This window comes from Dermacentor silvarum, chromosome 1 (assembly GCF_013339745.2).
Source record: "Dermacentor silvarum isolate Dsil-2018 chromosome 1, BIME_Dsil_1.4, whole genome shotgun sequence".
NCBI classification, from domain to species: domain Eukaryota; kingdom Metazoa; phylum Arthropoda; class Arachnida; order Ixodida; family Ixodidae; genus Dermacentor; species Dermacentor silvarum.
In genome coordinates this window covers 419,812,194-419,834,758 of record NC_051154.1, presented here as the reverse complement: position 1 = coordinate 419,834,758, position 22,565 = coordinate 419,812,194, and the positions used below count along the sequence as shown (strand labels likewise).

General features: G+C 52.7%; 1 protein-coding gene across 4 annotated transcripts in view; it reads left to right on the top strand.

The window, feature by feature from the left end:
• LOC119437613 (choline transporter-like protein 4) overlaps window positions 1-22,565 on the top strand; it is a 629,795-nt gene that overhangs the window by 473,358 nt on the left and 133,872 nt on the right. For all 4 annotated transcript variants that reach the window (XM_037704613.2, XM_037704614.2, XM_049660742.1 and 1 more), the window contains one exon: window positions 16,404-16,496. In XM_037704613.2, coding sequence (XP_037560541.1) covers window positions 16,404-16,496 — 93 coding nt within the window. The remainder of the gene's footprint in view (window positions 1-16,403; window positions 16,497-22,565) is intronic.

Below are 22,565 nucleotides of genomic sequence, written 5' to 3'. Positions count from 1 at the left end.
TCGTTACAACAGATGCTTCCGCAATTGGCCCCGGAGCAGTACTGCAGCAGCGGCGTGGTCATGATTTGGTTTCTGTTGCCTTCGCTTCCAGCAGACTGACAGACGCTGTGGGGAGCACACGCTGCCACCTTCTCCCGCGGGCGCTCGCCCATCGCTTGTGAACGGAGCGCACGCGGCGATAGCCGGGTGGACATCTCGTGCGCGCATAACGCGCGCTGCGGGAGCCGGGCGGACACGGGAGAAATGCACTTTGCTCTCTCCCGGTTCTCGCTCGCCTCTCGCGACGCGCGCTCCGGCGGGCGAGGAGGACACTCCCCTCGGGGAATAGTAAAAAGATATAAAAGAGCGCGACCGAGAGACCCCCGGGCTCTCTGACCTCGCTTGACTATACCTGCCCATACGGATTTACCCGCTGAAACCCGTGAGTGACCTCGTTCGCGTGACTACCACACGCGACGAGGCAAGCCTATTTTATTACTTATTATACAGAGCGGACTTCCCTCTGCAAGTGTGTTTTATTGCCCACTGCAATAAACCTTGTTGAGTTGACTCCCTTGTTGCCTTATTCACCCGAACCCTGCGTAGCTGCGATTACACGCGCTACGGGTTGGGGAAGACCCCCACATTTGGCGCTACCAACGTGGTTCGAATTCGGCAACACGGCGAGTCTTTTTTCTTTTTTTTGGAGCTGGGACTACTGAAGTTACAGCAAACAATGGCGACAGGCTTGTCTGACTTTCCAGATTTGTTCATGTTGTCGGATGTAGCGGCAGATAATCGGAGACCTAGTGCTAACGCAGCGGCAGCTTCCGAACAAACCGGTAGCTTTGATTTTGAGTGTTTCATGCGGAACAGTCGGGATCGCAGAAATGCCACGTTGGCAGGGTTTAGGCCTGAAAGAAGGCCTAACACGCCGAACACCTCGCCGCTTCATCCCACGGACTCAGGGGCACATATGCCTCTAAATAGTTCGACGCAAGCTGCGGATGCGTCCGAACCTTCGGGCGGTAGTATTCCGTCAAGCGAAATAATGCTGCAGAATGCACTGCAAGTCATGCAGAGCTTAGCCGGCGCCCTGCAGAACACAATGCAGGCCCCGACGCAAAGCGAGCGACCACGAATTAAGGTAGACATGCCTACCTATAGTGGGTACCACGATCGCACTAGTGCAAATGACTACCTCGACCGTCTGCAGTATTATCAGCAAGCAGCAGGGATTTCAGACGCCGAACTTCTCGCGCGCGTGGTCCCTGCTTCACTGACCGAGCAGGCGGCTCGTTGGTTCCGACTGGCCGAACACAGAGCCCGCACGGTAGAAGTGTTCCGCGCGATCTTGCGTGAGTAATTTCTTCCGGCCAACTACGAGTGGCGTTTGAGGAGAGAGTTGGAGTTGCGTACCCAGCATCCGGACGAGTCCCTGCTAGAGTATGTTCGAGCGATGGACGAACTTTATCGTCTCGCGAGCCCTCTCACCACCGACGCCGAGAAAGTCAAGCGCGTCACACGGCAAGCGCACCCGACTTTCGCGGCCTACTTCAGGGGATGTAGGCTCAAAGACCTAGACGAGCTTGCCGCCGAAGCAAAGCACATCCAAGGGGAAATCCTCGCGGCGCGAGCATACCGTCCGCCTCCACACGCCGCGCTGTCACTCGAGCTTCGCTGCGCGTGGAACGGCGGCGGGATCGCTTCACATTTCCCGAGGGTCGACGCATCGGCATCGTTCGCCGACGAGCAGGTCCAGCGTGGTTGGGAATTATCAGACCGCGCCTTGGACCCGTACGCCTACGCGCTGAAAACAGCACAGCATAACGCGGCACGCAGTGCGCCGCGCCAGGAATGTGCGACTAATGCGAGAACGGAGGAGCGGCACATGCCGACCGCCGAGCGTGGAAGCCGAGCAACGGGCGCCCACGCCACCAAGGCTTCGGTGGCCGTTGCTACCAATGTGGCGGACTGGGGCACATCGCCCGTGACTGCGCAAGCACGCCGGGCCGAGGTCGAGCACGTGGTTCGGGAAACGGGCGAGGCCGCCGGTGATCCACCTTGGGTCCCGGGCGGCGATCTCGAACACAACCAGTGATTTCGATTTACTTGCGCCTTTGGCTTGTCGCGTAGGAGATGTCGCGGACTAGCAGGCACTGTTCATCGAGCTAACGATAGCCCGAAAGAAGTTTGCCGCATTATTGGATACTGGGGCAAGCGCTTCTTTATTTGGTGACGCGGTGTTGCAGCATCTCCGCGACAACAATATCCGCTTAAGAGATAGTGACACCACTTTCCGCCTTTCTTCCGGCACAGCACAATCGAGCGGTGCAGCTAGACTAGTTATTCGTTGGGAGAGACGCGTCGGGCGACAACGCCTCGTACATCTTCCCAGTCTGTCAGTGCCTGTTATTTTAGGTCGAGACTTTCTTGCCAAGTCGGGTATTTTGATAGACATCGCCAGCGGAGGTTACCGAGAGAACGGAACGAGTGTTTTGAAGCGTTTCACAAAACCGCCCGTGCCTGCGTAGACACGCCAGTCTCCAGGGGCGGCGCGAGCGGGCCACACCCAGCCGCAGCCGAGCGAGCAAACCGTAATCAGTAAAGACGATCAAAGCAATGGAGAGACGGTGGCACAACATTGTGCCGCGACGTTGCAAGGGGCAGCGCACCCACTTTTATCAGAGGTCAACAGCCTGCCGGAGAGAGAAAGGGCACGACTGTCATCGCTGTTGTACGAGTACGACGCGATTTTTACGGACCGTCCGGGCCGCACTACGTTAGTCAGGCACAGGATAGACACGGGTGACGCTGCGCCGTGGAAATGTAATCCACGACCGATAAGCTTGACTAAACGGGAAGCACTTGACAGCGCCTTAGACGAACTCATCGACACAGGCGTTGTGGAAAGGTCGAACAGCCCATGGGGCTTCCCGATAGTTCTAGTCCCGAAGAAGGACGATACTGAGGTTACGAAGAAGGATGCGTACCCTCTACCCTCCATTTCCTCTTTAGTATCTAACCTAGGTGGGGCGAAGTACTTTACGACGCTCGATGCTAGTCGTGGATATTTTCAGGTCGAAATGGACGAGCGTGACAAAGAAAAAACGGCTTTCACTTGTCACCGCGGGCTCTTTCAGTTCAAAAGAATGTCTTTTGGCTTAGTCGGAGCTCCCGCTACTTATCAGAGGTTGATGGACCGAGTTCTAGGAGACGCGAAGTGGCAACATGCTCTCGCATATCTTGACGACATAGTGGTTTATTCGAAAACATTCGACGAGCACTTGCGCCACTTGAGAGACATCCTAGACAGGCTGAGGTCCGCGGGTATCACGTTGAACCCGAGTAAAGCTCAGATAGCTGCGAACAGAATAACGCTGTTGGGATTCACATTGGACAACGGCCGCATTCTGCCGAGTGAGGATAAGCTCAAGGCTATACTGAGCTACCCGTCACCGAAACATATCGGCGAACTGAGACGCTCTCTGGGATTGGTGAACTTTTATCGCCAATTCATTCCAGACTGCGCGGCAGTGCAAGCGCCTTTAACGAAGCTCTTGAGGAAAGACGAGCGTTGGACTTGGGGTCCAGAGCAGGAGGCGGCACTGCGCGGCCTCACATAGGTGCTCGCTGACACTGCAGAGTTGCACCTGCCCGACTTGAACAGGGAGTTTGTGATTCAAACAGACGCAAGCGACCTGGGTCTAGGTGCAATTTTGCTTCAGGAGCACGGAGGCATTCTCCGACCGGTTGCGTTCGCTAGCCGTTCGTTGACGCCGGCGGAAAGGAACTACTCGATGACAGAGAAGGAGTGTCTCGCGATAGTTTTCGCTCTGCGAAAATTCGACTATTATGTCGACGGAGTGACATTCATGATTGAGACTAACCACATGACTCTCACTTGGTTGAGGCGTTTGAGCGAGCCGAGTGGCCGCTTGGCGCGTTGGGCACTGCTGCTGCAGCGTTACGACTTCACCGTGCGCTACCGCAAAGGAAAAAGCAATGCCGCAGCGGACGCACTTTCGTGAGCGCCAGTCCGAGGCGAGGGAGAAACCCTGGCTGTAGCCCGAGTAAGGGACGCGGAACAACCGTCGATCCTGGGCGAGAGCGTGAACCAGGTAAATGTTGTCGGTTCCGCAGGAGTTGTCTTCAGCAGAAAGGAGCTGTTCGAGGCTCAGCAGAAGGATTCATTTTGTCGAAAAGTGCTCGACGGGCTCCGAGAGCCGGGCGGCGTGGCCACCGCGCACATGGAGGCTGTTAAGACCTGTGATGACAACCGTGAATACGCTACTGAGAAGCGGAGGCGGGGGCGCCTAACAAGACCTTCGATTACAAGTTGACAACCGCGAAGACGCTACCGAGAAGCAAGCGAGAGCCGAGGGGAGCCCCTAACGACACCGTCCGAGCAAGTTAATTGTGAATACCAGCGTGCCACGGTGTCACCGACCCGACAGTGGCCACTGCACCCTCTCCACGGCACTGCACGTACCTGACTCACTCCCTTTTACTGTGTTCTTTATTTCTCTCTTTCCACTTTGCTTTCCCCACTCTAGTCTTTTACTACTGCAAATAAACCAGTCTCGAAACGGATCCCAAAGAGTGAACTTCTTCCTTCGTGGCTCCTGCGCGCATGGCCAACACCGTCCACCTAAGTTAACGCGCAGCAAAGTTAGCAGTCGTTCAAAGGCGACAGTGATTAGATTCAGTCCATCGGCGCGAGTATTCATCACAGAGGCAGCTGGTATTGCTGTCGGTGCGGAGCGCTCAGGAACAGCTGGTAATGCTGTGAGCGCGCTGGATTCCTATTTGCTGAATTCCGACGGCGTCCTGCTGAGGTATATTCCCACCGAGAACGACACAAGTGAGGCGTTTAAGGTGGTGATACCGCGCGCGTTGAGAGGAGCACTGCTTCGCTACTTTCATGACTCGTGCATCGCTGGGCACGCGAGCGGCCCCAAGACTTACGTTAAGTTGTGTCGCTTCACTACCTGGCCAGGCATGAAACGGGACGTGATTCGCTACGCCCGATCGTGTCATGTGTGCCAAAGCGTGAAGCCCCGAGGCGGACGACCGCCCGGCTTCATGCAGCCTATCGACAGCCAGACTCCCTGGCAAATCGCGGCATGTGACGTCATGGGACCGTATCCCACAACACCGAGCAGGAACAAATTCTTGCTGGTGGTCACGGATCACTTCAGTAAATGGGTAGAACTGTTCCTCCTACGGAAACTGACGGCACGGGTGATCGTGGATAAGTTGATGGAGGTTTTCACCAGGTTTGGTTTTCCGGAGCAGTTGATAATGGACAATGCGTCCTACTTCACTGCAAAGGTGTTCGTTGACTCATGCGCCGCACTGGGCATTAAGCATAAGAAAACGACAACCTACCATGCTCAGTCGAACCCCACTGAACGAGTCAATCGCAACATCAAGCACATGCTTGTCGCGTTCTCTGAAAGGCATAAGGACTGGGATACCTACCTTCCAGAGATCGGGTTTGCATTGCGATCGACAGTGAACCGCTCGACTGGGTATGCGCCTTCTTCTCTCAACCTGGGGAGAGAGCTGCCGAATCCGATGGATAAGGTTCTCGCGGATCGCAGCGGAATGCCAGTCGCGCCGTCAGCACGAGCTGAATACGCGACGCATCTACGTGCCAAGATGACGGAAGCTTTACATAAAGCATGCTGTAATCTTCGCACTGCAAGGGCACAGCAGAAGGTGCAGTACGACCGCTCGCATCGGAACGTCCACTACGAAATGGGCGATCTGGTGCTTCGACGCCAGCACGTTCTCAGCGATGCTACCAAACAGTTCGCTGCCTCGCTGGCGCCGAAGTGGACCGGGCCGTATCAAGTGAGAGAGAAGGTTTCCTCGCTTGTTTACCGGCTCGAGAACAAGAAAGGAAAGTCGATCGGCGGACCGGTACACGTATGCAACCTGAAACGCTACGTGCCACGTGATGAGCAGTGGGATGACGATCAGGCCCTCCCTCAACCGCGATCGGTGAGAGAGAGCAGTCAGAACAGAACGGCGAGCCCACAGCCGTGCTACAATTTGCGTAGCAGGCAAAAGTAATCTGACTTCTAGTTGCGTAACCCGATGACTGCGAGGAACATTCGTAAGTCCAGGTGGCGTTGCGTACCGCGTGAGCATGCAGCCGCGCCGGGCTGGCACCTTGGTAGTTCCTACCAGGGAAGCGAACGTCTAGTGACCACGGAGCGCCGAGTATGGACGACGAGTCGTCGAGGCCAGTCGAGGCCACGACGGGAATGTGGCGTGAACGTTCGACGCGTGGGTGTGCGGGGTGCGGTTTCACCAAAGACAGCTGTGAGGGACAGTGCGGTGATTATCTTGTGCTGCGATTCGAATTGGTGATGATTCTTGCGAACATTCCCTTTGTAACAGACGTCGACGGTGTTCCCTGATACGGCCAACTTTGCTGCTGATCACAGTGCCGCTTCGTGCAGTTTGCTAATAATTTCCAGGAGCAGAGCAAGACGAGATACGGCTGTGCGAATTGCCTGCAGTACGCGCTGGAACAACTGACGCCCTTGCAGTACTGACGGCGCTACGCCGGCCTTGGAGCCGCACGAACCGGCGGCCGGCAGACGACCACCCCCTCCAGCGCAGCTGACACCTATTGCGCAGCACTGAGAGCCACCTTCGAGCCCCGACAACGATCCCGCCTCGCAAGCCTGCCTCGCAAGCCCGAGCAGTGCAGCTGACCAGCCGCCTCCGAGTCGGCATCAAGTGTCCACCAGCTGAGGGCTACTTCACCACCAGCTCGAGGCTTCCTCGGTCGCCAACCTCGGCGGGTACTTGGGCAAACGGACGTCCCTAGGTGCCAGCCTCAACGTACAGGGGCCTTCTTAAGGGGGGGAGGGGAGCACACGCTGCCACCTTCTCCCGCGGGCACTCGCCCATCGCTTGCGAACGGAGCGCACGCAGCGGTAGCCAGGCGGACATCTCGTGCGCGCACAACGCGCGCCGCAGGAGCCAGGCGGACACGGGAGAAATGCACTTTGACCTCTCCCGGTTCTCGATCGCCTCTCGTGACGCACGCTCCGGCGGGTGAGGAGGACACTCCCCTCGGGGAAAGGTAAAAATATATAAAAGAGCGCGACCGAGAGACCCCCGGGCTCTCTGACCTCGCTTGACTATACCTGCCCATACGGATTTACCCGCTGAAACCCGTGAGTGACCTCGTTCGCGTGACTACCACACGCGACGAGGCAAGCCTATTTTATTACTTATTATACAGAGCGGACTTCCCTCTGCAAGTGTGTTTTATTGCCCACTGCAATAAACCTTGTTGAGTTGACTCCCTTGTTGCCTTATTCACCCGAACCCTGCGTAGCTGCGATTACACGCGCTACGGGTTGGGGAAGACCCCCACAACGCGGAAAAGAAGTACTCGACTGGTGAGCTTAAAGCTTTGGCGTGTGTCTGGGCCTGTGAACATTGGCGTGTGTACTTATGGGGCCGTTCGTTTACTTTGCGCACAGATCACCAGGCCCTGGTAATGCTGTTGACCACAAGGGGGTGGGTCGCAGACCCTTCAGAATTGCAAGATGGCATGCTAGGCTACTTGTTTACAACTACACTATAGAATTTCAGAAGGGCACTGAAAACATTGTGGCGAATGCGCTGTCAAGAATGCCCCAATTTGCACGCGCGAGACACATGGAGCCGGAAGAGTCTGATGATGTAGTGTGCGTTGTTTCGTCGTGCATAACCCATGAAGAATTCGTTGCTGAAACTTCGCAGTGTCGGCTGCTGCAGGAAGTCATCCGGTGGACCACCTTGTCTTGGCCTCCAAGTAAGGATCTGCCCTCTGATGCACATTCGTTTCATCGCATCCGAGACGAGTTGTCTGTCGCAGGGGGGCTTCTTCTTCGTTGCGAGCAGTTTTTCGTTCCTGCAGCGCTAACTGGACGTCTACTGGAAGCAGCTCATGAGTCGCACCCAGGTATTTCACGGACCAAACAACGGTTGCGTGAGAAGTACTGGTGGCCCGGAATGGACAGACAGGTGGAACACCTGATTCAGTCTTGCACTATCTGTCAGTCCGTGGACAAATCGGTGCGACCGGTAGTGCCGCCTTTACAGCCGGTAGAGTTCCCTTCAGGATCTTGGAAGAAAATAGGCATTGATATAGTTGGCCCATTCACGTATACACCCACGGATACCCGTTTTGCCATCACGTTAATTCACTACTTTAGCAAATGGCCAGAAGTCTGCTTCACAGCGAAAGTCACGTCTTCTAACGTATCGTTTTTGCGCAGTGTATTCAGCAGAGAGGGCTACCCCGAAGAACTTTTGAGCGACCATGGGCCTCAATTTACATCAGTCGAGCTTGAACAATTCCTTCAAGATAGAGGGATGAAGCATACTTTTTCCGCTATCTACCATCCCCAAACGAATGGGCAGATCAAGCGATTTAACAGTGTGCTTAAGGATTACGTCCAGGTGTGCTTGCAGGAAAGACGGCCCTTAAGGGATGCCATCACGGAGTACCTGGGAGTATACCGGTGCACCCCACACGCGACGACAGGTGAAAAACCTGCTCTGCTTCTGCATGGTCGTCCCCCAAGAACTAAACTGGATTTAGTCGGAGCTCCAGGTGTTCAGTTCTTCCAGAGGCCAGACATAAAGTTGCAAGCGCTGCGTCACAGAGTAGCCAAACATCAGCAGGCAAGCAAGCAGTATACGGATAGGCGACAAGTTGCCAGGCATGCGGCGCTTCATCCAGGCCAGCGGGTACGAGTCAAGTTGCCAGGGAACATTCCCAAAGGTGCTGTAAGCTATTCCCAGCCCTTGACTGTGGTTAGGCAACGGCACCAAGACACCTACGAACTGGAAGATGGCCGCACGTGGAACAGGGAACGGTTAGCGCCGTACCCTAGGGAGCACGATATTAAGTTTCTTCCCGCTGCCACCGCAAACTTTGAGTTCGACGACACACGCAACTCCCTTGAACCATCTCAGACCACAACAGGACTGTCACGAGCAGAAAGCGCAGGTCAAGCATCACCAGCACGAAACGAACCACCAGCAACTCTGCGACGATCAGACCGAGAGAGAAGGCAACCTTCACGGTTCGCAGACTATGAAATGTGATTTGTCATTTTGAAGGTAGTTTAATGAGCCGCCATTGTGGCTCATTTTCTTTAGGGGGGAGGATGTTAGAGTGTTATTATGTTGTACTGGAGGGCGCCACGGGTGGCCCCTAGTTTATATATATTCCCGCCACTAATCGATTAAAGGGATCTTCGTTTGGCTACTGTCGTCGTACTTGCTTGCGCTGGCTGCTGCTCCGCAGGGCCAGTCGGAGATACAACACCATGGTTGGCGACTACGCAATTGTGAAGGCACGCAACCGACGCGCGCACCGAGTGAAAACGAAACTACTGTTTGCCGCAACCATACCTCCATGGCCGCAACCGCTGCGGACGAAACTGCGGTGGTTATCGACGCGGTCATGGATGGCAACTACACACTTGTGTAGGCACACGGCATGCCGCCAACGCGGTGTCACGCGCGGCGACAAAAGCAAGAATAAAGTCTTTAAGGGCACAATTAGGCAGGAAGCACTCCGACGTTGCTGTCAATGACGTGCAGCGCACGATTGCTGCTGAGGACCATGGCGATGCAGACTGCGCCGCTTCGTTTTGGTTGGACGCTGGCGCCGTTCTTGCTCTTCTGCGGCGCGTATTTGCGATGCCCCGCGGATTTTTTTTTTTTTTTTTTTTTTTCAATTTTTTAAATTCCTCCAACGTATACGTCGGTGCGCACGCAATCGGCACCTACGCTATCTACAAACGGGAGAATGCGCATGTTGGTAAATTACGGCATCCGAGATTTAAGTGCGAAAGGTATGGCGCGCTGCCCATTTTCGGAGGTTGGGTGGCTACAAGCTGCTTGCGAATTTATTGTGCAGTTCGCGCGTTGCCGTTACGCAGTGTGATGTGCTTTTTGACACTCGGGCATGAGTAATAGAGGTTCCGTGGATAGAGCGCACCTCGTTTTCGCCGTTTTAGCCACTTGGTGAGCGCGGGACCACGGAAAATTTATCAGTGGCTCGCGGAACCCCGAGCAGGGGCCTGCGGAACCCCAGGGTTCCGCGGAACCCACTTTGAGAACCCATGCTCTAGAGTTCTTGAATGGTCCTACTATGTCCATCCCAACTGTATGAAAGGGACTGTGCACTTCTATTGGTTGTAGTAATCCATAAGGCAGCGATGTCGACGTCTTCATCCTCTGACAAAGGTCGCAGTGACTCGCATACCGTTTGACATCCGTATCGAGCTTTGGCCAGTAGTACTTGGACCTCAGCGCTTCGAATGTTCTTCTGATGCCCATGTGGCCACCGTACCTTCCTTCATGCATTTCTCGAAGTGCCTTAGCCTGTCGCTGAGAAGGAAGGCAGAGAAGAAATCGACTGCTGACCGGACCTTGATCTCACCTGTACAACACCTCATTGTGCATCAAAAATTTCTTTTGGGTCCGTTTCTGTTGCTTCTTTGGGCCCAATGGACTATTAAGGAGATCCAGGACTTTAGCGCAGAATGCATCCTGACGCTGTTCGTCACCCATGTTGCCACAGTATCGCAGTGGTGGATAGGATACAGCAAGGATTTGGCCTTTCTGTGGAACAAAGGGAAGTGTCCTTGAGAGACAATCTGGTGCGCTGTGCAGGATTCCTGATTTGTAGGTGACATCAAAGTCGAACACCTGCAAAATCAGCGACTAACGGAGAAGACGTTGGTTACCTTCCTTGTAGCGCAAAATCCAGCAAAGGGCGTGGTGGTCACTGACAACTTGAAATTTTCGGCCTACCAAGTATGGTTGCAACTGTTCTAATGCCCATTTCACAGTAAGGGCTTCCAGTTCCGTCAAAGAGTTGACCTCTGCTCCTTTAAGTGCCCTGCTCAGGCATAACACTAGGCGATATCGTCGCTCTTCATCTTCTTGCAGCAACAGACCTCCTAAGCTGAGACGAGATGCGTCTGTGTGTACTTGCACCCTAAATTCTGGCTTCTCCGAGAATAGCTTGAGGACAGGCAGCTGACACAAAGCACACTTTAATATCTCAAAGGCCACTTGCTGATCCTCTTCCCAGGAAAAAGCAGAATTCTTTAGGAGGGATCGTAGAGGTGCAGCGGTAACGCTGTAGTTAAAGATAAACTTCCTGAAGTATGACGTAAGCCCCGTGAATGACTGGAGTTCCTGCACGGTTCGAGGAGGCCGGAACATCTGAACAGCTGCCAGTTTCGGTGGGTCAGGACTTACAACATCTTTTGTGACAACATGCCCAAGGTAAATAATAGCAGTGCAGAAGAAGAAACACTTCTGTGGTTTGAACTTCAAAGCTGCTTTCTGGAACTTTGAAAAGATGTCCCTCAGGTGAGAACCATGGTCTTCAAATGTCTGACTGAAGACTATGGAATCATCCATGTAGGTGAGGGCATTGTCATACTTAATTCCGTCAATGACGGCTCGTTGACATGTGAAAGGAGCACCTTTAAGGCCAAACGGCATCCATAGGAATTCATAGAGACCCCAAGGTGTAACAAAAGCCGTCTTCTGTATGTCATCTGGGTGCATGGTTACCTGATAAAAACCAGACACCAAGTCCATGACAAAAAAGTACTTGCTTCCGGTGAGCGCCTGCAGGGCATCTTCAATCCTTGGAAAAGGGTAAACAATATCTTCAGTCACTGCGTTGAGCCATTGATAATCGACGCACATGCGTGTTGTCCCGTCTTTCTTTGCTACTAGGACCAGTGGTGAAGCCCAAGGACTCCGAGAAGGCTGCACTATGTTGGCATCGATGAGGTCCTTGATCAGACTCTTGACGAGGTCACATTGCGCAGGAGACAATCTGCGAGGTCGTTGGGTGATAGGCTTTGCATCCCCAGTTGTAATGCTATGCTGCTCAACTTTGCACGAGCCTACATCCGTACTTGATTGTGCGAAGCAAGCAGCATGCTGCGCCAACAACTCCCTCATGACCTGCAGCTCACTTGAGAATAACGTTGTTCTAATGTTAAAGTTGACGTCACCAATTTGGATTGAGCGATGCTACGGGTCAACAACTGCATAGGCTGGTGGTTCATCAAGATCCTCAGGAGAAGACAGGCATGAAATTTGGAGGATCTGTTGACAGTCTTCGACAGAGAGTTCAATGTCCTTTATTTCCCTTGCTTCTTCTACGACTCCAATTGTCATCTGAGATGGAAGCACGATGGCTCGGGATGAAGAGTTCGTCAGCAAAACCTTGACTATTTTTTCAGATCTGCAACCATGAGCTCCACAATGACCGAATAGCGGTTGTACAAGAGCTTTGTCCCTGTGATGACCATCACACAATCTTTGTCTCTGGACATGCGATGCCAGTCCACTGGTACTAACTTCCGCGATAAAGCAGGTAGTGCTTGCTCCCTAATGAGGTGGACCTATTGTAACATCTGATTAACAGACATGGCAAAGCTTTGCGAAACCCATTCGATGATGGCTCTCGGGGCCCGTAGAAAGTCGTCGCCTAGAAGCACGCCGCCGTGGGGTAACCGCTTAACCACGCCAAATTCATGCTGCAATGTTTGGTTGTCGACTGTTACAACAGTTTTGACTTGACCAAAATTTTCCTAGTGATGGCCGCTTGCTCCTACCAAACGCAGGGACGAAGGCCCAATGGTTAGCTTGAGTCTCTCAACCAGTGGTGCAGTAATCAAACTTTTCACAATACCCGAGTCCCAGATGCCTTTAAATGTTTGTCCGTTGATGATGACAGGAATGGAAAAAATACCCGCTTCTGTAAAACAAGACACCTGCTCGATCACTGACGACTGCTCGCGGGCATTGGCGTCACCAGTTGATCGTTTCCTGCTCTTTTGGGCTAGTGGACTCAAATTCCTTGGGCCACTTCAAAAATTCTGCAGTTAGTGGCAGACGACACTGTGTGACAAAATGTCCGCTTCTAGAGCAGTTCAAGCACAGTTTACAAATCCTGGAAGTATTCTCTTGGGATCTGTTAAAAACATGCGGTGAATAATAAGTCAGATTCCTCGGAGGCGGCTTCACGTTTGCATGTTCCTTTTGAGACATGTTTTTCTGTGGTAGCTGATTCTCTGAGGCTCTATGCTCTCCTTGTGCTGACGATTCCGCATAGACTTCCGAGACAAACGCTTTACCAAAATGGGGCGTTCCACGATCTGTGGTGTGGGAGGCTCAACCGCAACCAAAACTTTAACATTTTCCTGAGAATTGCTGATCTGGTCGAAGCGCAGAAAAGAGTCTATCATGTCATCCAGTTTTTCAAAATTCTTGTCAAAGAAGTGTTTCTTAGCCTTGTCTGAAAGCGTAGCCATTATGACCTGACACTTCTCCTTTTGCAATACTGGATAATTACATTGTTCCATGAAGTCCAACTTGTGGTATGCAAAGTCTGTACACGACTCTCCAGCTCGTTGTATAGCCCCAAACATTCGCTGCTTAGAGGTTACATCACAATCTATGTTGTAACGGCGACGGAACGCTGCCTTCCCATCAGCCCAAGTAGCGATGTTGGCCATCTTTACGTGGTGGCGTATTCATGTGAAATCCTTAGCTGGGAGTCTGGAGATAATGAAGGGTATCGCGATCTCTTCACGAATGCTGAAGGTTCTGAACCAAAAATCAACTTGATGAAACCAGGCGGTGACATCTTTCCCAAGATGCGGTAAGGAGCTAGCTGCGAAACTTGAAAGTCTGTCGCGAGCATCTTCACCCAAGCCGTTAGAGATGCATGAAGTAGCTACGTCTTTAGCTTTGCCGCGTTGGTTTCCCGAGCTGCGTTGAAGATTTATCGACTGTCTCGTCTCCGTACTCTTGCAGGATTCGGCGTCTGAGTCCTCGCGCGTTTTCGACTCCAAGCGCTCGATGCATTCCACAATCGGAGCGAGTAAGTTGCAAATAAAGTCGTGACTTGCCTGCAACTGGGGGTCAAGAGATGGCTTTGGTGCGTCGACTTCTTTGGCGGTGTTCTGTTCCTCCGCAAACATTATTTTCAGTCCTTCCAATTCGCGCCGTAGCTGATCCACTTTGGTCCTTAGGGCACCTGCTTCGAACACAGCTGTCCTGTAGGCTTCCACCCGGGTGGCGTCATCTAACTGTTCGAACACACCGATGGAACACTGGGCGGTCGCCATGTTGGGTTTACGGAGCCGACGCCGTCCTGAAGTCAGTGGTTCGACCAAGCGAGTGACGTCCCTACATCAAAAAGGAATAAACATCTTCGTAGCTCACCCCGAGCCGTTGGGTGCCAAATGTGGCGTGCCGTTGTAGCTGCAGTTTCAATGGGTTCCGGGGTGGCATCAGACACATCCAGACACAGTGGAGACCAGGAAGGGGCTGCCCGACCCTTCTTCTTTATTGCTCGAGCCCCCCTCGCGAGCGCGAGCTTGGCGCCGATCTTTGTTGTTTTCTCGGCGCCAAGGCACGAGACACGTACGCACCAAGTGTCGTCTGCTTTCGCTCGTGACATACAGGTCACACTTTTTTTATCAGAGCTTTTTTTAAAATTTACTATGAGAGGATTTGCTGCAAGGCGTATGAAGAATAAAATGAACGCTTCCAACTCTGCATTGTACAGCAACTGCCGCAATGTCTCTGCAAGCTCATTGTTCGTCAGTTTTTTGGTCCAGCATTACTTAGAAATTATGAACGTTGTAGGGCACAGCCAAAACATCTGACATTGCCCATCAGAGCTTTTATTTTTATACATGTACACCCACGTGTACATGTATAACTGGTGGACCATTAGAGTTATAGAATGGATACCAAGAGAAGGGAAGCGCAGTCGAGGACGGCAGAAAACTAGGTGGGGTGATGAAGTTAGGAAATTTGCAGGTGCAAGTTGGAATCAGCTAGCGTAAGACAGGGATAATTGGAGATCACAGAGAGGCCTTCGTCCTGCCGTGGAGATAAATAGGCTGATGATGATGATGACCCAAATGTTGAGGGAAGCAAACTCTATTGTAGCCCCTTAGCGTTCTCTTGTACGCCCAGCAGTTTGCGTCCCTTAATTCACACTAATCTAAAACACTTCATCAGGCGCTCTGTGCACCACATCTTACAAATCGTGGTGCATGTGTTTTCATATGACAATGGAGTTTTCAATACTGCAGCTTGCAAATTGCTGGTGTTAGATTCTAAAAATGCTGCACATGTTTATAAGAAGTGTGCGACATTCTATAAGCAACAAACCTTCTTTAACTTTCCCATATGTTAGTACTACAGTGGAATCTCATTGATACGATCTTCACGGGAACCGGAAAATAAATCGCATCATCAAACGTATTATCCCGAAAATGTATTATGCAGAATTGTATCAACGAGGCTCCACTGTATACCATAAAGTATCCCTCGCCTGTCCCCCTTTTTTTTTTTTTAAGCTCTTTAAATACATGGTCCTTGCAGGGTTTCGTACTTATTTTCTCCAATGTTCGAGTTTCAACTATGTCATCCTTTTTATAGTACTTAGGCCCTGATTTTATAATAAATGTATAAAAACTTTTCAAAAGAATTATAAGTGTATATTTGAAATAAAATCAGTACTACTGAACTTCTTGCACAACTATTCCACACTGTTTGATTAGAATTTAACTGGAGCTGGAATTTCAGTTATAAAATGCCCAGAAAAGTATTCAAATGATCTAACCGCACGCTCGCTTATTACATTGTAACTTATCTGATAAGTACTGTGGCTGAAGCTGAGATAGGGCCATGTAATTAGGGACTCATCAGGCTAAACATTTAAAAATGCCTAAATTCAAAGAAAGTTCCATCACATTTATGCCGAGTATTTCTGAAGTGACATAAAAAGCATGGGTCATCCTTCTTACTCTTGATTGCTGCGACAGAATTTCCATTTTCCACAAATTCTATTACTTGCCGTTTCACCCTGCTCAATAACCTTTGCTTTGTATTAGTCGCAAAAGGCTGTTAATGAGCTGCATGCCCATACTTGTGCTTGTGTGTATTCTTTTATTTAGTCTGCTGAAGACTGGTGTGCTCTGCTCTGCTTTCCCCAAGTTTGGAGTTGTTTTGCCAAACATTATCAAATATGGTGTAACGGCTCACCCATCCTTTCCTCGTGTAATTTCATACCTTCCTCTCCTTATTAGCAAATAATGGGCAAAATAACTTTCATGTTACATGCATTGCTACTTGCAACTTTTTGCTGCATGTTGTCATTTTTTTTGCCCACCAAGTTATAAACCTTGCAGCTTTCATTCTAGCAATTTTGTGCACCTTATGCTTTCTGTACTTGTAAATAATTATTTCTCTCCTTTTAGCATGTTGTGTTTCTATACCACACTCATTCTGAGGCTTTCCTCCAATTTCGAGTGTGGGTGAAATTTGGGTGTCTCTTTCAGAGCGGTGGCCCTGATGCCCTCGGCTCTCTTCTTTCCCATCCTGCCGTACCTGCTGCACCTGCTGCTGTTTGCCTTTTGGGGCTCGGTGGCAGTGTATCCTTTTTCGCTGTGGTGGCACGGTCTGGTGACTTAGCATGCACAAATGCTTTGCTGGCACTTTGCCCTGGCCACTGCAAACCAGTCAACAACCAGTGTGTATGAGTTGTGCTGTTTAACTGCAGTACACTGAATGCCCGACATCCTACAGGAGTAGCACACTACTCTAATAAAGTGGCCCAGCAGGAGAGACCTTGACCTGAGGTGCACAGTTCTTGGGCATTTATTTCTAGATACTGCCGCAAGAGAGAATAAATATGCATATCTTGGCACAAGAGAAACAAAGTGGACAATTTGCAGCAAAACCTTACAACTGAGCATGAATTGCACTTCGCTGACGCAGTAGGGGCAAGCTCCAACAAAATTTATTACAATGTCATAGTGTAGTGACAGTAAAGAAGCAGAAAACGGAAAAGGCTAAAGTCGCAGGGGCAAATACAGTCGGTGATCATCAAATCAGTGCTGGAGCAGCTCCTGGCTGGTCACTATTTGACCCAGAATGTTCTCGATGACTTGCATATACACGGTGTGCATTAAAGATAGCTCAAATAGGGCGATAACAGCGCATGTTTGAGAATAGACTGAATGCGTCCAAGTGCACAGCCAATGCAACAACTCATGCATTGTAACAAAAAGATTGGGCCATGCGCCATAATGAAGCAAACACATGCTGCAGCAATGCAAAATAATGTAAAATAAAAAAAAATGTGCTCACAGTAAGATAAAGGCAGTGAAAATGTAAGGGAAATGCGGGAGAAGGTGACGCATTTAAATGCAATCACGCCGCACAAACGCGCGCCTGCGGTTGTCTGCAAATGGAAACCCAACGAGCGCGATTGAGAAGTTATTAGCACAAAGGACAGTATAACTGCCCTGATCCACGGCCTTTCCTAATTACCACGTCCACCCGATAAATCAGAGGGACCTGCACGCCGCCCGCATATGCATGCACCGTTTGTTTCCATATCTACGTGCACGCAAGACAGGCAGGGCACGTGAGCTGTCCATTATGCAATCAGCTGTGCCGTAAAACGGGAGTATCTGAAGCGGCTTGTGGGTTCTTGGTGTCTCACAGGAGACCAACCACCGTGGGTTCGAGCTTAGCGAGCCACAGCGCCGCGTCAGCTGTCGCCTCCAGCACCGCTCGCGCGCGAGCTCAGAGGTCGCAAGGGGCTACGGAGCGACGCACGCAAAAACACAGTAAAGCCCTGAGTTGATGAAAACCGTTTAGTAAAACCGTCGGCACCAGCACTGCACAAATACCCGCGCGGTGGGGAGCCAAAGGGGTCCCGCACCAGGGCGACAATACAATAACAGGCGCCTATAGCACGTCGCGGCGAGAGCACAGGCTCAAGCTGGGACACGCCGCTAGGAAAAGTCCCGGCAGCTATGCTACTTGCTCTGGCGATAACCAATGGGTCAACTCGCGAGAGCACGGGCAATATCCTTCGGCTTAGGCTTTCGGCAAGTGCGGCTCGGTGGGGTACGACCTCGCGCGTGCACTAATGGCACCGTTCGTCGGCTTAGCGTCGGGAAAGGATCAGCACAAAGTACGCGCTCCCCGCACGGGCAAAGGCACCGTGCGTGAGCTCCAGTCCTAGTCACAAAGGTGTCGGCGGACGAGAGGAAAGCATGAACGTACCGTGCGCTGGTCCCGGAGAGAAGTCCGAGGCATGCTTCGCTGCTAGCAGCCGAAAACGTCGGCCACCTCGGGACGTCAGCGCCCCGTCCTCAGCGCCACCGCGAGAACCGGTTACGCTTGAGGACGGGAAAACCGGGGGATGGCAGAACAGGTGTTAGCCCGCGCAATGACGCCGGCGCAACCCTCAATCCCCCACATCCTCCTCTCCTTAAATGCCCCCCTACCAGCCTGGCGAAAGAGCTAGTAGGGGCTTATGCACCAAAGACAATTGAGTCTTTCATGCACAAGCTAAATGCTAACCTCAGCCCAGCAAGTACTCTTAAAACACCGCGTTACATATTTCATGCACTATAATAATAATGATATACAAGGATCGTGGGAAAACAAAAACACACAAAAAAAAAGAAAAATGCTACGCTCTATAATACAAAAGAAAAATGCCGCGAGAGGGGGGAGAAATATTAACAAAATAGTCGGCCGCTGGCAGTGTCCAAGGTGCAAAGGGGAAACGGCGCGTAAAGTTCTGTGGCTAGAGGCGGTGGCCGAAGATGTAGGAGTCTCGAGGGCAGTCTTGATAGCAGGAACGGGCTCACCGTTGGTAGATCGGAGTTGTTGCTTTCGTGGTGGTGGCGGTCCCGAACTCCAGTCGGATGGGGGCAGGACACTGCCGGGTCAGCTGGCCACGCCGCCGGAGCCAAGATGAAAGGGGCAGCCACAACCGTGGCTGCAAGGCGTTGATACGGTGGCAGCGACTGCAGAGAGCTGGGCTCTCGGTCTGCCGTCAGAGGGTCAGTGACCCCGTCCACCTTCAGTGTCCACGATGATCCGATGCAGCAGTTGGTGCGATTTCTGGTTGCTTCGAAGAGCAACAGGCACCATGCACGCACGCGCGCACACAAACTCCTTGCGGTTTTCTCCAAGCTGTGCAACACTCCCAAACACCGCCATGCTCATCGCCGTACACAACGCGTCGCGCCATAGAAGGCCAAAGCGTCCTTCGTCCCCTTCACACCGACGAGTCAATGGGACCATTGTCCACCCCCGCGCCTGACGACCGCGCAAATCAACAACCCCCTTCTCGGCAAAGAAAAAAAAAGGGGAAAGAAAAGAACAAGAAAAACAAAAATCTTCTACGTCTACGTACAAGAAAAAAAAAACACGCAATGAAACTATAAGGCTGTACACGCGAAAATTAAATGCACTTTCAAATAAAAAAAACATAAGTACACTCAGCGTGCATACTTTTAAAAAAATGGGAAAAAAATGCACACTGTTAACACACTACATAAACACACTTGCAATACGCTGGGCTGGGACTAGCTTCTTTTCGTGCACTGGCCGCAAAGAAGCTAGCCCACTGAGGCTACGCATTTTACTGAGGGCCTTCGGTTGCGGAAAAGTCCGTCGTCCGGCGCGAAATCACACAGGTGACAGCTTCCTCAGATTGTACCGGTGCGTGGTCCGAATGCGGTCCGTTGCCCCGGGTGTGCCCCGTTGCTTGCGCGCAAGGCCACTGGGCACTGGCGCGAGCTCGTCGGACCGTGACGCAAAGGCCTTCAGGTCGGCGATATGGGCACGGCTGAGTTTTCCCGAAGGGGGATCCTTCAGTAAGTATGCGAGTGGAGACCAAACTTTCTCTACTCGGTACGGACCAAGCCACTTAGGAGCGAGCGAGGCTGAAAACCCCTTGGTCGCATCGCTAAGAGCGTGGTTGCGCTTCAGGATGAGATCACCTACCTTAAATGAAAGATGGCGATGCTTCCGGTCGTATTCAGCCTTCTGCTGGGCCCTGGCCGACGCCAAACTCTGCCTTGCTCTACAGAGAGCCCGACAAAGCCTGTCCCGAAGTGCTGAAGCGTAAGCAGCACAGTCTGCCGGCGCTTCCTCGTCCCCGAGCTGGCATTGCATGACACTGGTCACCGGATTAGCCAACTCCCTTCCAAAATTGAGAAAGGCGGGAGAGAAACCAGTTGAGCGATTCTCGGAGGTTCGGACTGCGAACGCGAGCTCACTCAAGTGGTCTGCCCAATCCTTTTGACGTTCGGCAAAGGCCGCTAACATTGGTTTAAGAGTTCTATTGAGTCTCTCTGTCAAATTGGACTGGGGATGGTAGGGCAAAGTGGTGCAGTGATTAATCCCCAGGGAACGGCACGTAGCACCAAACACCCGAGCGGTGAAATAGGACGCATTGTCCGTAATTAGTCTTTTCGGAAAGCCGAACCGACAAAACACTTCCTGTAGCCTTTCCAGCACCGCTCGCGCTGTCACTTTACGAAGCGGAAACAGTTCCACCCATTTAGAAAAATGATCAACGACTACCATCAGGCGTGTGAACCCCTGCTTACTCCTGGGGAAAGGCCCCATAAGATCGCAGGTGGCCACTTGCCACGGACGCTCACTGTCGTTTGGTTTCATCAGCCCGGGCGGCTTGCCACCCCTTGATTTCACCATTTGACAGACGTGGCAGGAACGGCAATAGCGAAAATGTCACGCTTTATGCCAGGCCAGGTCACAGTTTGGCTTAGTTTCGCAAAAACTTTAGAGCCACTCAAATGATCGGCCAAGGGTTCGTCATGAGAACATCGCAACAGTGCGCTTCTCAGGCTTTTGGGGATAACCACCTTAAACGGGTCCACAGTGTCATCATCGGTGGCTATGTATTTCAGCAGGAGCCCATCATGATCCAGCAAATATAAATCCGCGGGGGACTCAGCGACACGCTGTTTCCGGCCCCCCTGCGCCCGCCGCACTACCAGCAGCGTCTCGGCGCTCCGTCTCCCTGAGACCGTCGCTCACTCCGCGACAAAACGGATCAATTTGCTGGGTCTTCAGTAGCTCTTGCCTGCTAAAAGCGATTCCAATTCTCCCAAAGGGGAGGTTGGTCTCGTCCCCACTCAGGACTGCAGCCATCGGCGTCATGGGTTTGCTTTCGTGAAGCTCCCTCGCTCGCACGCTTTCCGGCGCGCTGCTTGTCTGGAGCGCGGAGAAACAGGTTTGGGCCCGCTTGCGGACTCGCCCCTCTCTCCGCTCGCTTTCGCCCCCGACGCTAGCTGGCGCTAAGGCACCGGCAGCGGCTGTTGCACCTGGAGAAAAGCTCTGGGTGGACAATGGGGTACGAGATAGCGCGTCAGCTACCACGTTAGTGCTTAGATGTAGTGCCTCTTCGTGCCGCGTCGCTCTATCCCACTGGGGATTGTGAGTCGACAAGCGCATAGCGCAGGGGCTTGCCCCCGAATTGTGCACGCGACACGGTTCGTGCCGTGCCTCTCGATCCCAAAGGGGACCATGAGCGGGCGAGCGCGAAGCTCGGGGGCTTGCCCCCGAACTCGGCGCGCGACACAACTCTGACGCCTCATCTGCACAGGCAGAATCGGACGCCGGCGGGCTGATGAACGGCTTTAGCAACGTGAACTGACCGTCGCGATAGCCGCCATTCGCAATGTCCACAACGATCCCATTTTTAAGGAGAAAGTCCCGGCCGAGAATCTCGGGAACACTGAGCCCTGGGAGATGAACGAAACGCGTGCGTCTCTTTCGCTCTCCCCACCTGACAGTCAGCCTTGCGGTGCCAGCCGAATGGGCCATGCCTTTCGCAAGATTGAATGTCGTTCGGCAGTCCCGCAAGCGCACTGCATGCTTTTGCAAGTGGGACAAAACCTGTTCGCCGAACAACGAAGCACTTGCGCTCGTGCCCAGCAGCGCCGAAAATTCGCGGCCGGCAATGGTCCCCGGAATAAACGGCGCGTGCGCACCAGCAACACAAGCTGCTCGGTACGCCGAGGGAACAAGCAAAGGTTCGGTCACTCGTGCCTTCGCGAGCGACCTGCTATCCCGTTTCCCGGCCTCACAGGAGACCGGGGCGCGGTGCAATCCCTTGCAATGTGCCCTCGTTGTTGGCAGCGAAAACAGCGTACTCCGCTGCGGTATCTTTCCTGAGGCGGAGCAGCCTCAGCTCCCTGCCGGGGTCGGCTCGCCGCTTGGCCAATGGGCCGATAACGAGCGTTTCCCTCTGCGATGCGCTGGGTCGAAAAGCGTCCCTGCGCATGCGTTTCGGTCGGTGGCGCAGCACAGGCTGCCCATCTCCCGTGCGTGTAAGGGTCGAGAGCGCGTGTGCTCAGCTCCCAAACACACCCGCTTGCAGCCGCAAAGACAGCTTGGCCGGGTTGTTGCCGTTGGGGAAATGGCTCAGGCCCTCTCCACGCACAGCTCGGCTCAAGGGCCTCGCTGGCGGGCGGCGGTGGACGATAGGCGCGCGCGGCGATAATGTCACCTTGAATGCGCTTTGCCTCGGCGGCTAATTCCTCCAGATTTCGGAAGCGGCTGCCGCGCAGGTACGCCGAAAAGGTCGGATGTGCCTGCCTGATCACCCGTTCGACGCGTTCCTCGTTCAAGGCATTGAGCTCGGCGACTAAGAAAAGGTCTTC